Genomic DNA, 15,529 nt, shown 5'->3' with positions numbered 1-15,529 from the left:
CCTTCTGAACGATCTGCTGGCTACCTGCCTGGCTTAAGATTTAAAACTACAGCTGCCCTGAGCCTTGCCTAATTCTAGAGGTTTTCCTGCACAGAGGAGATGAGGACAGGTTAAGGACCTCCTTGCTGGGTGGGTTGTGGGCACCCAGCTGGGCAGAGACGACCACAACAGCACACGCAGCATCATTGCACAGGGCACAGAGCTGCTCAGCAAATCTAAAACAACCCGGGGACTTTAAAAGCCCAAGGGGTAGAGGAAAGCAGGGCTGTTGTCGAATGGTCTGCTGTGCATAGAGAAATCTTTTGGCCTTGCTGAAAGCATGGGACAAGCCAAAGAATCCCATCAGAGGACCATCAGGGAGCAGCTGACCTCTCCCTGCAGCACACCAGCAACAGCTCCAACCATCCTCATGTGGCTGCCCTTTGCACACCTCATTATGCCTCCAAAGCCACATCAGATCTCTGGCATCAGCTGTACCCAAGCAGGGGACAGCCGTGGACAAGGCGTGTGGGCTCCTTGAAGGCAGAGCTGCCTGTCAGGAGGGGCTGCTTTGCAGAACATATTTTTTCAGCTCCAAGGGTGGCCTGTTCAGCCAACCCTGACTATTCCACCAGGCTGCAGAGGCCAACCTGGTATTAATTCACCTCAAAGAGCAGGTTGAAGTCATTAAAATATTTTGCAGGTTGTTCCTTGAATTCGTGGTGCAGCTGGATCCAGCCTAAAGGGAAAAAAGGGGAAAAAAAATAAAATAAAAAAGAAAGGGAGGAGAAGAGGCAAGTTCTGATGAAACACAAATTAACATAACTCATGGAAGGGAAAGAAAATCTGGTTTCAATCACTACAACAAAGCCAAGCAACACATCAAGCTGAAGAGGAGAGACATCAGGCAGGCTGCGCCAGGGGTTTTATTGCTTTAGCACAAGTGCTGCCCCGCGGCCCCACGAGTGCCCAGGTGCTGCCGCGGCAGCTGGAGCGGTGGCACATGGGGATGTGGGCTCTCCAAGGGCCCCGGGCTGGTGAGGAGGGACACAAAATGGGGGCCAACCTTCTGTCTTCTTTCATTCTGAGGCCCATGGGGAGGCAGATCCCTGGGCAAAAGTGGGTTTTGCAGTGTGGTGACCTCAGGCATGTAGCATCGGGACTCCCTGTGGCGGTGTCTGCATTGGACAAGGACCTCACCTGTGGCAATACCCACTCAAGAATTGCATCCGCAGGTGGTCTGTGGATTTAAACACCAGGGATCTGAAAATATTTATAAGTCCTTGCTCCCATATGGGTCCAGGCTCCACCTTTAATGCCCCAGCAGAAATCACCGATGTTCAGATCTTGTGTGTTCACCTCAGCCTCTCTTCTGCATGGAAACCCTCCAGGCACCACAACATTTCTTGTCCTTCAAGTCAGATCCGCTTGTTCTTTGAGGGTGTGCTGACCAGGGCTGAGCCGGGCAGCCAGTGGGACCCTCACAAGGGACACCCCAGACCTGACCCCTCAGTGAGCTGCCCGTGGGCAGATCACTCACAACATGCTCTGGCACCCTCTGAGTTCAGCAGTGTCCCCAGATAGGCACAGGCACTGAACATCTTGGTCTTCATCGGGGAGAGCAAGGCACACCCCAAACTGACCACGAGGATATTCCCCCCCATGTGATGTTGTGCTCAGCAGTAAAAGCTCAGGCAAAGAAGAAGGAAGGGGGAATGCTTGTGGTTATGGCATTTTTCTTCCAAAACAACTATCACACGTGCCAAGGGCCTGCTTCCCAGGAAGTGGCTGTGTATCTGCGTGCTAATGGGAAGTAGAGAATTGATTCATTCCTCTTTCTGCTTTGCTTGCACACACAGCCTTTGCTTTCCCCACCAAAGTGCCATCATGTCACTGCAGGAGTCTTCTTGCCTTCCTTCTGTTTTCTCCCTGTCCCAAGGGAGGAGGAGGCTGAGCAAGCGGCTGAGCAGGTGTTTGGTTGGTGGCCACTCATCACAAGAGCCCACTGGGATGTCAAAGCTTACCAGCCCAGTTCATTCTAAAAAGAGGAAGAGAGAGAAAAATCATGTGAAATAGCAAAAGCAAAACAAAACAAAATCAGCTAGTTTAAGAACAAACCTACCACTGCAGAGGCAGAGGCTCTGGTCTCTACCAGACATGTCCCAGGTCATCCACGGCTACCAGGTCCTGCAGGAGAGTACTGCGGTCTGTGGGCAGGAACACTTTTTATTTTATGTCCATCTGCAGAAACTGAGTACAGGTGTTGGGATATGGGGTAGACTCTTACCTTTATGGCTGCCACTCTCACTTCAGTCTAGAGGCAACTGCTAAAACAGCAGAGGCTGCTGCCCTGGCTCTCCTGACACGTGGCCTGTTTGTGCCCTCACCTCTTCCCCGTCTTTTGAGGGGCACCAAAGCCCCCTGAATTCTGCCCATTTATACCTCGGACATTTTGGAATCCATTAGGTGAGTTTGGAAACACTGCCATGCTGATGGAAAAACACTTCTGAGCTAGGACATCTCATTTGGCAAAACAAAACAACAAAAAAAACACCTTAAAAAAAATCACAGATTCTGTGCCTTCAAGATAAATGCTTATCTTGAGGAAGCTGACATCTGTCCAGGCTCCCTGGCTGTATCACTGCTGAGAAGCACCGTGATTACCTAACGCCAGCCCAGAGCTTGGTGTAACGTCTCTTCTTTCAGCCATGAGTAGGCAACTTCTGGTGGTGACAAACACCTGCAGCTGACACAAGTGGTGAAATGACATGAGAGAGGCAGTGGGCATGGCCAGGGGGCAGACACTTCCCTTGCCTTCCACCAGCAGTTACCTGAGGGCCCATGACATTGATGTGGCTGTGGTCCATCCTTAAAACTCAGCTCAGCTGTGGTGCACCTTTGCAATGAGAGCATGAGGAGTACCTTCTGCCCAGCATGAGCCACCAGCATCACAGCATGGGAAGGGAAGGGCTAGGGTGAGCAGGAGGACTTCAGGCTCTTCCCCAAGACTTTGGCAGAGTGCTTCAAAAGAGGCAGGAGGAGCTTCAGGAGGGAGAGGAGGCTGAGAGCCTGGAGGGCGAGGCTGATGGCCTGGCAGACATGTCCCATAATGTGCTGGAAACTGCTGTTCTATTAATAATCATATTGTTTCAGCAAACCCTCGATCCCAGGAGACCACACTGAATCAGCAGTTTCTTTTCTTTTTTCTTCCCTGAGTTAGTAACCCTGATTGCACAACCAAAGTCAGTCTGCTGCTGCAGCCAGTGGCGGGGCAGCAAGAAATGAACGACAGCAGAAAGTGGGAGGTGGCAGAGGCCAAGTGAGCACGGTGGTGCATGATCTCTGATGCCAGCAGCATGACTGAGACACCCGCTGCCATGCGAAAATAGGGAAAAAATAGGGAAATCTGCCACCGGTTTGCAGAGGCTGACATCCAGATGGATATACACTGCGATGCTCCCAGGCAGCCAGGTGCCTGAGAATCAGGCTTGACCACCTGGGTGGGCAACCAAAGCTGGCAGCTGGAGTTGGGCAGGATCATGGCTTTGCTATTGACTTTCCTGCAGTAGCCAAGTGAAGAACTGGAGTTTGAACCCTGAAGCAGTGAGGATCAGGACTGTGTGGCTAAAAGACTTTGTGCTGCAGCTCTGCTGTGTGCTGCACCTGAATGACATCCATCACTATAAACATCCACCTGCAACCGTGCCCAGCCCATCACCTGGCCCAGCTGGAGGTGGCTTCACACCATTAGAGATGGGCTGGATGTGAGTCCTCACCCCCCTGTGATGCTGTGAAGGGAGAGCATGCACGGGTGGTTACTGCAGCTCGGCAGATCGGTGGTAACCTCTCCAGCCACCCTAATAGCAGAGAGATCCTCTTCCTCTCTGTTGGTGCCAAGCCAGGTCACAGCTGCGTGTTTGAAAGGCGAACGCAGAAGTCGATTTCAAAATCCCCACTTATTTTTGGTTTAAGCCTTTTAGAGAGCAAGGCGGCAGGTGCAGAAGTGAGGGTCTCACTGCACCGGGCTGTCCAGCTGAGGACTTCCAGCCGCCTGTGCCCCAGGTTGGCTCCGTGCTCTCTCCCATGGCCACAGAAAGTGGCGAGGACTTGGCAGGGCCACGACCGGGCAGGCACCTGCCATCGGGGAGGGGACCCTGTGATGGTGGCTCCTCTGTGCCTCGGAGGGGACAGCGGGTGGCAGTGGCAATGTGGGCGCGCAGGGCTCTGCCCAGCACCTACCGGCGGCTCTCGCCTGATGGCCTGGGTGAGTCACTTCCCTCTGTGCCAGCCCCGGCACAAATTTCGGAGATGGCAAAATGCCATGGGGGTGAGATGTACAGGGCGTGGGTGAGGCGGTGAGGTGGTGGAAATGGTGTCTGTGGAATTGGGTGAAGGAGGCTGGGGGCTGGAGAGAGCCTCAGTAGGAGGCTGAAAGTGTCTCTCCTCCATTACACCCCAAGCCCACTTTGGCTTCAGCCGCCCCCACCCCACCATCACTCTCTTGTCCTTACAGCTCCCCCTGATTCTTTTCCTCCTTGCATTTCAGTCATAAATCATCCCATTAGCATGGGGTTTATCGCCATGCAGGACTTCACCTGTCCTCCCAGAGGATGGATCTTGAAGCTAGCATTGAACCAGGGGTCTCCTTTCCTTCTGGAGGAGGTTTACTTGTGGTAGGAGCCAAAGGGCCACCTGGCACGCAACCCTCCTGAAGTGCAGAGATGTTTCATAACTGAAACTTCTGTTCAACTTCTTGCAGGACCACGCTTGAAGCTCTGTGGATGTGGTGAGTGAGCAGGGAAGAGCAGCTGAACATCTCAGCTGCGGGAAGTTTTGAGGAACTGTTCAAATTACCACATCAGAGTTCTCACAAGTCTATAAAAACTGAGCGGATAGGAAAAGCATATCAGAAAGCATATCAAATCAGGAGGCAGATAGGAAGTCCCTTCAGTTCTCTGTTGTCCCCAGTCTGAGAAGGATCTAGGTCAGCCACAATACGTTTGTCATGAAAATTAAAGACAGATACGGAGGAGAGGGAAATTCAAGTGATATGAGCACTTTCAGTATTTCAGACAAGATTGGGTTTGCTTCAGCTGCTACTACAACCTTTCAGATAAGTGGTAAGGTTTCTTTTTATTAAATGGATTGATGTGGATTTATTATGAGAAACATAAAAAGGAAATTATGTATTTATACTGACTATTAAATGCTTTTGACAATAATTATGCTACTAAATTAACTGACCATTTAAAAAGAGCAGTATATGAAATCGTCCTTTCCAGCCAAAGCTGATGCTGAGCATCATAAAATAGTTCTCTCCCTGTTTCAGAAAATGCCTAATTTCACTGAGTCAAACTGTCACGTCTTAATAGTTAAGATACTGAAATCACCAGATCCAATAAAAAAAAAAAAAGAAAAGTTTATGAATTTTTAGCTGAATATAAATACTTTATTGCTGACTAAACCATTCTATTGTAAAACTAATTAAATCTTTGTACTCTATTCAAGCTAAGACTTTAAACTCCTCATTACATTACTTTGAAAAAAAAAAAAAAACCCTCAAGGGTAACTTATTGCATGTCTGAAGTAGTTATTAATGCTTCAAAAATACTTTTTTTTTTTTCTCCTTAAAGGCCAAATTTGACAAAGCAGTTCGTTTCTTTTACACTTGCTGGTGACAATTTGTTTTAAATGTTACAACTTGTTTTCATGTGCTCTGCAGTTCAGTCTGTTATTGATTTCTCATTTGTGTCGATGTGCACTTGCATCACTGTTAGAGCCACAGGTATGCAAGTGCCTGGGGAGGGAGAGCGTGTGCTCTGACCAGCCCTCCTTGCATGGCAGCCTGGGACAAATAAACGTGATGGAAACGGGGAGCTCATTGATGCAGAAAGGGGACAACAGCCCTGCTCATACTGTCACAGGCTGGATTAGGTCCTGATGGAAACGAGCTGGTTAAACCAGCTAAGGAAAAGATGCCAAGGGTGAATCGCAGTGCACAGCCAGGTTTGGTTCATGGGCCCCAGCAGCCTCGCAGGACTCCCTGCCACTGGAAAGCACTGAGGTTTTAGTGTGGCCAAGCCTGAAATGGCTGGAAACAAGTAGAGTTTGTAACGGGAGAGATGTGAGAGGATGTTTGTCCTACTTTTGTTGGTTTTTAGAGCCTCAAAGCCAAAGAAAGCCATCCACATGCTGTGCTCGGACTGCCCTTTGCATCTACCTACTGCTGCTGACGGTCGGCCAGGGGCTGCTGGCATACAAAGGTAATACTTCCACCTACTACAGCCTCAGTACCAAAGGAGCTTTGCTGGGTGCTCTGAGAGCTCGTGGGCACACGGACAGTCAATGTGTCTGCTGCAGGAAGCCAATTCCCAACCCATCCCTGTGCTTTGCATCTGCCCTGGGTCCAAATGTCTGCACCCGTGGCTGCAGCAAAGCCCAGCATGTGAAAACAGGCCCCAGTGGTGGTACTTAACTGCACAGGTACTAGGGAGCTGCTCTGCTGACCAGGAATTTCCCAGCTGGATCAGGCAGGGAACATCCACTGCACAGATGTTTTGTTTCCTCAGTGTTTAAGATGGAGGAGGAGATGTTGAAACGTCAAGAAAATAATGCATCATATGCAGAAGGGGTGCTGGGAAGATCCTATGCCAACAACCTTCTTTTTGAGGGGGACGTGAGACATGAAGAAAACTGGAGGAGAAGCATAGAAGAGGAAATCATCATCATTAAAAACAGCAATGCAAACTTGGAGACGATGATGAGCAACATCAGCCTGGTTGCAGGTATGGCTTCATTTCTCCATGCTGGCTATTCAGTGGGGAGAGCTGGTTCTTCTGCACCACCGGCAAGGCTGGGCCAAACCAAGGAAAATCTAGTTCTGAAGGAATAACCTGGGCGAGATTTGGTCTTCCTGTCCAGTAGTTAGTGATGCTCCAGTGCCCAGGGTCGGATGTTGTCCATGGAGCTGGTGCAGCTGGAGAAGCCAGAGCACTGTCCTGTGCTTCACCTGGCTCCCTCTGCAGCTGTGTGTGGGGCTGGGGGCTGCTCTCCCCTCCTGTAACTCAGTGCCCTCCAAAAGGCTGCTGTCTTCAGCCCTGACTTATTGGTATATCCTTCCCTGAGTAACGACTACTGAAAAATATCCATTAAATATTTATTTCAGGGCCTCCTGGACGCAAAGGAGATCCTGGTCCACCAGGTATGTGGGTAGATGAGCCATAAGAAAATTTTCTCTTTTCTTTTCTTTTTTCTGGTAAGAGATCTGAGGTGAGGATTTGGGATTTCGGTCACTAGACCCCTGTCCTACCAAATGCGCAGTGCCCTGGCGATGAGGAGACCTGTCATACTTCTGACTGATCCCCAGGAGCTTCAGCTTGCCCAAGACAATTCAAGGAGACTTTCCCGATCCCTGCTCTGTGGGGCCTCAGACAAACAGTGCATGTAGCGAGCAGTGACAGACCTGGGACCTTGTCCACCCTGTCCTTGGGGGAACAGCTACGTGGGCTTGGGAATGAGCTGGGAGCAAGAGCTCTCCTCTGCACAAGCACAATTTGCTCTGCTGGGTCCTTGGGGGTGTCAGGTGGAATTGCACCAGCTGCAGGAGATAAATGTTTGCAGACTGTGAGGATGCAGCAAGACCTGATCTCATGTTGGCTCTGCTTTTAGCAGAGGTTGGACCAGGCACTTTCCAAAGAAACTGAGGTTTCTGTGATCCTGTAATGATGATCTAAGATGCATCCCTTGTTAGGTCAGGTCTGTATCTCATCCATCCCTAGTTCTTGGCTATGCTGATGAGCTTTGCTGAAGAAAAAAAAATAGATTTTTAAAAAATCATCTTTTTCATATCTTCCTGGCTGCGTTCACAACAGTGAAACACAACCTCCAGCCAAACACTGTTACTGTTCTTCAAAGCCCAATAGCTCAGGGCTTTTTCAGGGAAGATCTCCCCAGAGGTCCCCGTGAGCAGGCGGTCAGCGGGGTTTGGCTGGGGGACAGCTGGCCCCTGCCCAGCACGCACTCAGCCCAGCTCCAAGGACTTTACTCGAGTGCCTGCCTTCACCTCTGCCAGCTGAAGATTGGCCTCAGCGGTGACCGAAGGCACATGCACAAAGGATGGTTAAAAAATTCACCTCTTCTTCTTGCTCATTATTGTGAATAGATGATGTGTATCAGCTGATAGATGTGTTTTACATCTCAGGGCTACGGGGACCACCGGGGACTAAGGGAGACCGAGGAATCCAAGGTAAGGCTTTTCTGACACCTGAATCACTTCTGTGGATGAGCATAACGTGACTTTATGGATAATTTTATGGGCAATCTTGTCCTCAGTTAAGATGTGAGTTAGTAGGAATGTCATTGGAGTTGAAGAAATAAGCCTATGTAAAACTAGTGCGAACAAGAGCAAAACTTACCTGGAAAAAATATTGTCTGAAAGAATTGTCTTGCCCTCTGCCTCTGGCACCGCTCTCAGGTACACGGAGAGCAGTGTTTGGCTCACGTTGTATGGCCTGCTGCTGCTGCTGTTCACTAGGCACGATATCCACTGCAGCATCAGAAGTGTGGTTTTGTCCATGCAGGCTTACAGGGACTGCAGGGCACGAAGGGGAGTAAAGGAGATCCTGGCCCTGCTGGCCCAAGTGGTGAACCTGGAGTAAGAGGAGAAAAAGGAGAGATGGGGCTTGCAGGTAAGGCTTCTTCACTGTCTCAACACTTTTAAGATTCTCCCATGTGTTCCTCTTTAAATTGGTTCCACTTAAAACACCAGGTGAAGTCTTCATAGGTCCCATATTTCATAAAAACAGGACTTTGGTTTTGATCTGGAGGGATCTCATTTTGTGTTGTGTTCCAGCAAAGCTCGCAAAGGGGGGAAAGGAGACCTGCAAAATGTTGACTCTGCACCATGGAAGTCTCCTCATAGAGTGACCTTTGTCTAATGAAAGGCACAAGTATTCAATTATCAGCATATCCCAGATTTAAGCAGCAACGTTTACAGTAGGATTTTCATGGTATAACATAATACAATATAATTTATCCACAGAAGCACATGGATGTTAGTTTTGACTATAGTAAAACCTACTTCTGAGAACTTTATACCCTATTTAAGCCTTTTTTACACCATAAGTAGGAGAGTTATGCACCATTTTTTCTCCTGTGCAGCACACATTAGTGGGCATCTCCCAGATAACCAAAATTCAACAGTCTCAAGTAGGCTGCACCTGGAAAGGAAAGGCTGAAAGCAGCATAGCAAAAGAAAGCAGGAGATGTACATGGTGCAGATGAGAAAGGACATTTGCATAGGTTGGCTAGAGACTCGTCAGAAGTAAATCACCAGAACCCACCACTCTGGGCCAAACTTTGGTGCTGGGACAGCTGGAAGGAGGTGCTCCACTGCCTTCAGAGACAAATCTTTGTGTTGTATTAGTTTTGTTTTGTTTGTTCGTTTTTAATTTACACGCATGTGCTGTGCTGTTTGGTAGGTGTCCAAGGACAAAAAGGTGAAATGGGCAAGAAGGGAGATCCGGGGCCCCCTGGACCCATGGGTCCTCAGGGAAAACAGGGAGACCAGGGGCTGCCAGGTTTCAATGGTAAGTGCAGAGGATGCAGCACAGCTGACACACGTGCTGTGCTGGAGGGCTCCTCCAGCTGAAGCATTCAGCTAAGTCCTGCTAGCACTGATGCCAAGATTTTGTTACAGGCAGCGTGGGGGAGCCTGGACGTCCTGGACAGAAAGGAGAGGCAGGTAAGCAGCACAGAAGGTGCAGTTTCTTCTGGGAATAGGAGACTAATCTCTTTAAGATGGTGTGTCACGACAAGGAAAGCTGCAGCCAGGATAGCTCCCAGCATGGATAAGAGATGATGATTAGATGGAGAAACCATGCCAACATTGTGCAAACCCGTCCTGAAGCTACTCAGTGTGCAAGAAAACAAGAGGGAGAGGAAGGTTTTGTACCATGGAAGACCGCATCTTTCCTGACGTGTGCATGCATGGTTCTTTGGGGAGAACCGGTGTTTGCTTTGCTTTCATAGGGATAACTCAGTCTGCACGGCATGGGGGTCAGTGACAGAGCTATCTTTTGCTTTCCTCCTTCGTGTATTGCCTGCATTTCACACGTTCTGTTGTTCACCCTCAAGGCTCAGCTGGAGAACAAGGCCCCCCGGGAGCTGCTGGCCCCAGCGGCAAACCTGGCCAGAAGGGGGAGAAGGGAGACCTCGGGCCCAGGGGTAGTCCAGGTACAAAGCTACCAAAATCCATTACCCACTGGCCTCTCTTTGAGTGATAGATTTACTTTCCCGGACTTGTTTACTTTCAGGAATGGCAGGCAATGCGGGACTCAAAGGTGAAAAGGGAGACAGCGGATTAGCAGGTAAAGGAGCATCACAGGAAGAGGTCTCTTCAGAGACCAGCTTGGAGCACATAGCCCAGGCCTTTGCTTTGACCTTCCACCTGAGGAAGTCCACCTCTGTACCATGGGCACCCAAAACAACAGAGTAATGTTCTGCTGCACAAACTTATTCCGGTGTATTTCCCTTTTAACTCTGAATGTATGTAGAGCACACAGCCTCTCATCTCCATCAGGTTGAAGTGCTGCACCCTCCTGCACTCCTGGACACCCGGATGATAGGGAGCCACCTGGCCCAACGTTATGCGTTTGTCTGGTGAACCTGAGTTTTTGTGCCCAGGCTCTCTGTGGTCAGCGAGGACCTACCTGGAGGTGGGGTCTCTCTGCCAACAGTGAAGTTTAGGATGTGATATAAATGACCCGAAATCCATCTACTACCGAACACAACTCTCCACTGTCTTTATTTTCTCTACTGAAGAGGTCTGCCCTGAGTATAGTGGGAAGTAAGACACCAACTTCAGAAATAGATGACTGTAGTGTAAACAACTAACCTGGACTGAGTGAAACCAACCCTAAATAATAGCTTGCATAAACTTTTTTAATCGTATAAATATCTTTTTTTTTTTTTTTTCTTCTTTTCATGATCTTAGGTATTCCAGGGCAAAAAGGAACAAAGGGAGACCAGGGCCCACAAGGTAAGTACTTTTTTGAAAGCACTACTTATTCTGATGATGATTAAGCACAGTACTTTAGATGTCACTTCCCAGTTCTCTGCATCAATGTGAAATGCTTTTCACACTGTTTCTTTGGCAAGGAACAAAAATAATAACTTTTTTTGGTTTCCTCACAGGCAGCCCAGGCCCAATTGGTCAAAAAGGAAGCAAGGGAGATCATGGCAGTTCTGGTCTAAAAGGTGAACGAGGAGTAAAAGGAGAAAAAGGAGACCGTGGACTTCCAGGTAAGGCTGTTTGCCAAGGGCTCTGTGGAGCTGAGGGAACATTTGGGTTTGGGATTGTACAGTACAGCCTGGCACAAGCTGCTCTGGGGCACTTTTTCAGGAGCAACTCAACAGATAGATCAGTCTTCCCAGGAGGTGAATGTGAGGAGTATCACATTCATACCTTGGGAGTCTTGCTAAAAGATACACAAGTAAACAGCTGCACTGGATTTTTTCAAATCCATGTCCAGAGACATCTTGCAATGTACTGTGCTTCTGGGATTGACGTGGTGGTAAGAAACAGAATCAGCAACACAAGGGCTATTTAAGAAAGCCTCTCTAGTCGCAGGACAAAAACCAGACAGTTCAAAAGGGCCAACACTACAACAACTCCCCATCCTTACCCACTTCTTTTCCAATCACTGAATGCTTCCCAAAACCCTAAGGCCTGTAGTAAAATAATAAACAAAATATTATTTGAACAGGCCACAGGAAGAAACCAGCTTTTTTTTTATTATTATTTTTATTTTTTTAGTGTTCACATTGAACAGTACAAGAGTCCTCAGACATAAAGTAAAATGGAGGCTATGTGGGACTCCTCCATGCACTCCTCTTCCGGAGCTTTGCCTCTGGAAGAGGGGTGGAAGGCAAGGAATAGCCTAACTGGGGTGAACCCAAGCTAGGTAGTGCACTCTGGGTGGGTCTCAGCTTCCACCCTGCTGCAGAAGGAGATGGCAATATGTGCTTTGCCAAAGTAGCTTTGGGGGTGAAGAGCTTACCGTGTCTTTTCAAGCACCTACACTCTCAGGACCAGGGTGCTGTATGGAAATGTGGAGATCTTGTGAGTGGCTTTCTGCTGTCCCATGGCAGCACCTAGAGAGCAAACCCCACGATGTAGATCTCCCTGTAAATGCTTTGGGAGACACTGTGCCTGCTTCTGGAGAGCCCAGAGGCTCTCAGAGATGTCATTTTACAGTTAGTGGGAATAAGGTATATTTCCTAAGAGTAAGTGGATGGGGTTTTGTAAACTGATCTTTTCTTGGGCCATGCATTAGGAAAACTGTGCCATGCATTATCCTACCTTTCTTGCTACACTGTTTTCACATTCCTTTCACATACTGTCAGTCACTTCAGAAGGTCCCTTCTATGTGGAGACAGAAACCTTCGCTCATATGTGACCCACCCAATTACTCAAAAAAAAAACAATAACTGGATTTTTCCCCAAGCAGCAGTCAAATATTTTCTTATTTTTCAATTTGGAACAGGTTCCCCAGGAACGAAAGGCAGCAAAGGTGAACGGGGATCAGGTATGGGACTTTTATCTATCTTCTATCACTTGACTTTGGCATCAAAGCTACTTTTGAGATCAAGACCAGTGGGTCTCCTGCACACACAGGTTAACCTGCCACACAGCTACCAGAACTGAGGGGTCTCAGCTGAAAAATTTCACTGAGCTGCAGCCTCTGGAGTCGGGACAGGGCCTTGAATTGTTCAGATCTGAGCTAAAAACTTCAGGTCCCACCCCAGCTGCAGCTGTGGAGATGGGACCATTCATCTGGCTTGGGCGGTCACTGCTTCCATCTTTCAAAATGCTTTTAGCATCCCCACCCATACATTTAGTACAGTTATTTTTCTCTCTTCCAATCCATCAGGTCGCTTCAGCAACTACATACGAATCGTGGGTGGTGGCAGGAGGGGTCGCGTGGAAATCCTTCACAACCAGTCCTGGGGAACGATATGTGATGATGGCTGGGACATGCAAAGCGCCTCTGTGGTCTGCAAGATGCTGGGATACAGCTCTGCCATCGCTGCCTTCACTGCGGCAGAAGGTGAGTCCACAGCAGCCCCCCAGGCTGGGCTGTGAAGCAGGGGTTGCACGACCCACCTGGCACGGGAGGTATCGCACACCCTGCAAGCAATGGGAGAGCAAAGAGGATGGCTTCAAAGGGACAGCTCTGTCCCCTTGGGACAAGATAGCTGCATGTCAGGTGCTGCCTGAACTGTGCCCAAAGGCTGGCTTTCCAATATGCCAACCATGCAACCCAACACATGCCCGCAGCCCACAGGGTTCCCTTTAGAAAAGTGCACACTACCATTTCCTCTGTACATCAGTGACTGCTTTTGGTTGTTTGTTGTACTTATTTGTCTTAATTCCTCTTCCAAAGGCACTGGGCAAATTTGGCTTGATGACGTGAATTGCAGTGGGAATGAAGAGTCAATTTATGACTGCGCAAAATCCGACTGGGGCACACACAACTGCTCCCACAGTGAGGATGCAGGGGTGGAGTGTATCTGATGGGACCCAGGGCTGCCCCAGGAGCCACTGCCTGCCAAAGTGCTCTGCGGGGCTCCTCGTGTCCATACCGTCAAACCAACTTCTGCAGGCTGTGCTTATAACATATTTACTAAACATGTTGACAGAGAAAGCTGAACTTTCGATGAATCAATAACAATCACAAGACCTACGGATAACCTGAGACATCCCAGCTGTCACAAAACAACTGGAGCTCAGACACGAGTGAGTTCACAGCTTTGCCAGCTACCCGACATCAGCCCACCTGTAGGAGCTCACATGCGTGTGCCCTCTCAGTCCGCAGCACAGGAGAGCTGCTCTGCTTGGGCTCAGTGCAGGGAGAGAGAACAGGACAAGCCTGAGGAAAGAAGCAGTTATTGCAGCTTAGCTGGCCCAGTCCATCTTCATCACAGTGCAACTGTGAACCTGAACCTAAAAACCCCGGTAAAATGCAAGTACCCAAGGCAGCAGGTGCTCAGAAATCATCAGGTGATCTATCTGGAGTGCAAACACAAAGATTCTCCAGAGGAGATGATGATCAGAGGTTAAACTGCCACCATCCAGGTGCCTTACCATCCTGGTTTAGCACAGACCTGGTGTTTGACCTTGGCCAAGTCCCCTGCCTTCTCTGTCAGTATTTCCCATCCTGCCCCCAAGAACAAAACCCTTACCTTATCTGGTGTAAGTGCTTTCAGATCTTTAGAAATTAGATGATCCACTAAAGTAAAGGGATGATGAATAAAAGCAATAATGGGAAAGTACCAGCTAATTAAACTTTCAGAGTGAAAATATGGTCCCAAACCAAAAGCTTCTGCCTTAAAGGGAAGTCTTACACAGGTCTGAGATAACAGCTGAAAGGCTCCTCTTTCTTCTGTCCTAAAGCTTTTTCATCAGCACTGGGCATTTGGCAGGTGACAAGCAGCCTGTGTATAAATAGCTGTGCACATTGCAGCACCCTGCTTGTGGACCTTATTTTTAAAATATCAAAAATGGATGTAAGCAACCCCATATCTCTGCCTTAATGTTAGTCATAACTGCACTTGTTTACACAGTTTCAAAACTCATTTTTAGTGCTCACAAATCCATACATAACTGGAAAAAAAACAAGCAGTGCTGGTAAGAGCAGCAGACAATGGGACATCCAGGGATGATGTGAGTGAGGAGACCCAGCACCACGCAGTGCTGTCTGCAACAATGCTGTTTTGACCTAGAGGAAATGTTTGGTACAGGGTCTAAGGCCTCAGGAGAGTCTGGAAAATCCCAGAAGTTTTCCACTATGCCCTCTGGCGCCTTTGACAGCAGAAAAATGAATAGAGACAGTTATCAGTCCTGGCTCCAGTTTAGAGGAGGCAAACAGCATCTGCAACCTACAACAGATGAAACCTGACAAATGACAAATATTGCAGATTTGGTGGAAATAGACAGTGGCTCATCTGCATGAGAAGAGGCAAGAGCTTTCTGTTCTGGTGAGGAGCCTGGTCAGCACTACCAGCACGCTCAGTACCCACACTTAAGCTAGCAGCTTCTGCAGGCTCTCCCATGGCACTGCTGAACCTGTGTGGGCTTCTTTTTTTTTTTTTCTTTTTTTTTTTTGGTGACAGTATGTAAATGAAGCGTTGCTACTGTTAGAAAATAAAGGATTTATAAGCCAAATATCTTGTCTTGTCACAGCAGCAGGTGCTGCTTGCACTCCCATTTTCTCTATTTCCTCACTACTGCTGCTACTACTACTACTACTACACTAGGTTATGCTCCTCACCATTTTCAGGCTAAATGCTGAGGCATTTAATCTGAACAGGCAAAACTGCCACCAAAGGCAAAGTCAGCACGTCCCCACTGGCGAGCCTTTGGCTGACCTAAATCCCCATAAATCTCATTTCTGGAGGACGGGCACCCAGAAAATAAGTGTTGTGCCAGGATTAAGGTGAGGACACCAGGGGCTAGATCTGTATGACCAGGGCAAAGGATGCCATAGCC

General features: G+C 48.5%; 1 protein-coding gene across 1 annotated transcript; it reads left to right on the top strand.

Moving 5' to 3' along the window:
- Window positions 1–4,984: 4,984 nt before the first annotated feature.
- On the top strand, window positions 4,985–13,555 carry MARCO (macrophage receptor with collagenous structure). Its single transcript, XM_035556109.1, has 15 exons — window positions 4,985–5,099; window positions 6,141–6,242; window positions 6,549–6,764; window positions 7,145–7,180; window positions 8,180–8,224; window positions 8,559–8,666; window positions 9,459–9,570; window positions 9,681–9,721; window positions 10,114–10,212; window positions 10,293–10,346; window positions 10,973–11,017; window positions 11,173–11,280; window positions 12,525–12,566; window positions 12,912–13,088; window positions 13,425–13,555. Exons 1-15 carry the CDS (start codon window positions 4,985–4,987, stop codon window positions 13,553–13,555), a joined length of 1,431 nt encoding a protein of 476 aa, XP_035412002.1.
- Window positions 13,556–15,529: the final 1,974 nt, after the last annotated feature.

The sequence above is a fragment of the Cygnus atratus genome, chromosome 6 (assembly GCF_013377495.2).
Source record: "Cygnus atratus isolate AKBS03 ecotype Queensland, Australia chromosome 6, CAtr_DNAZoo_HiC_assembly, whole genome shotgun sequence".
In the NCBI taxonomy this organism is placed as follows: domain Eukaryota; kingdom Metazoa; phylum Chordata; class Aves; order Anseriformes; family Anatidae; genus Cygnus; species Cygnus atratus.
This window is presented reverse-complemented; position numbering and strand designations above follow the sequence as displayed.

What these genes read in the sequence shown, in the direction of transcription:
- MARCO (XM_035556109.1), top strand. Translation starts at nt 4,985, where the DNA reads ATGAAAATTAAAGACAGATACGGAGGAGAGGGAAATTCAAGTGATATG. An exon ending in GGGGCTGCTGGCATACAAAG is followed by an intron (nt 6,243 to 6,548) that starts GTAATACTTCCA and finishes TTGTTTCCTCAG; the next exon opens with TGTTTAAGATGGAGGAGGAG. An exon ending in TGGACAGAAAGGAGAGGCAG is followed by an intron (nt 9,722 to 10,113) that starts GTAAGCAGCACA and finishes TTCACCCTCAAG; the next exon opens with GCTCAGCTGGAGAACAAGGC.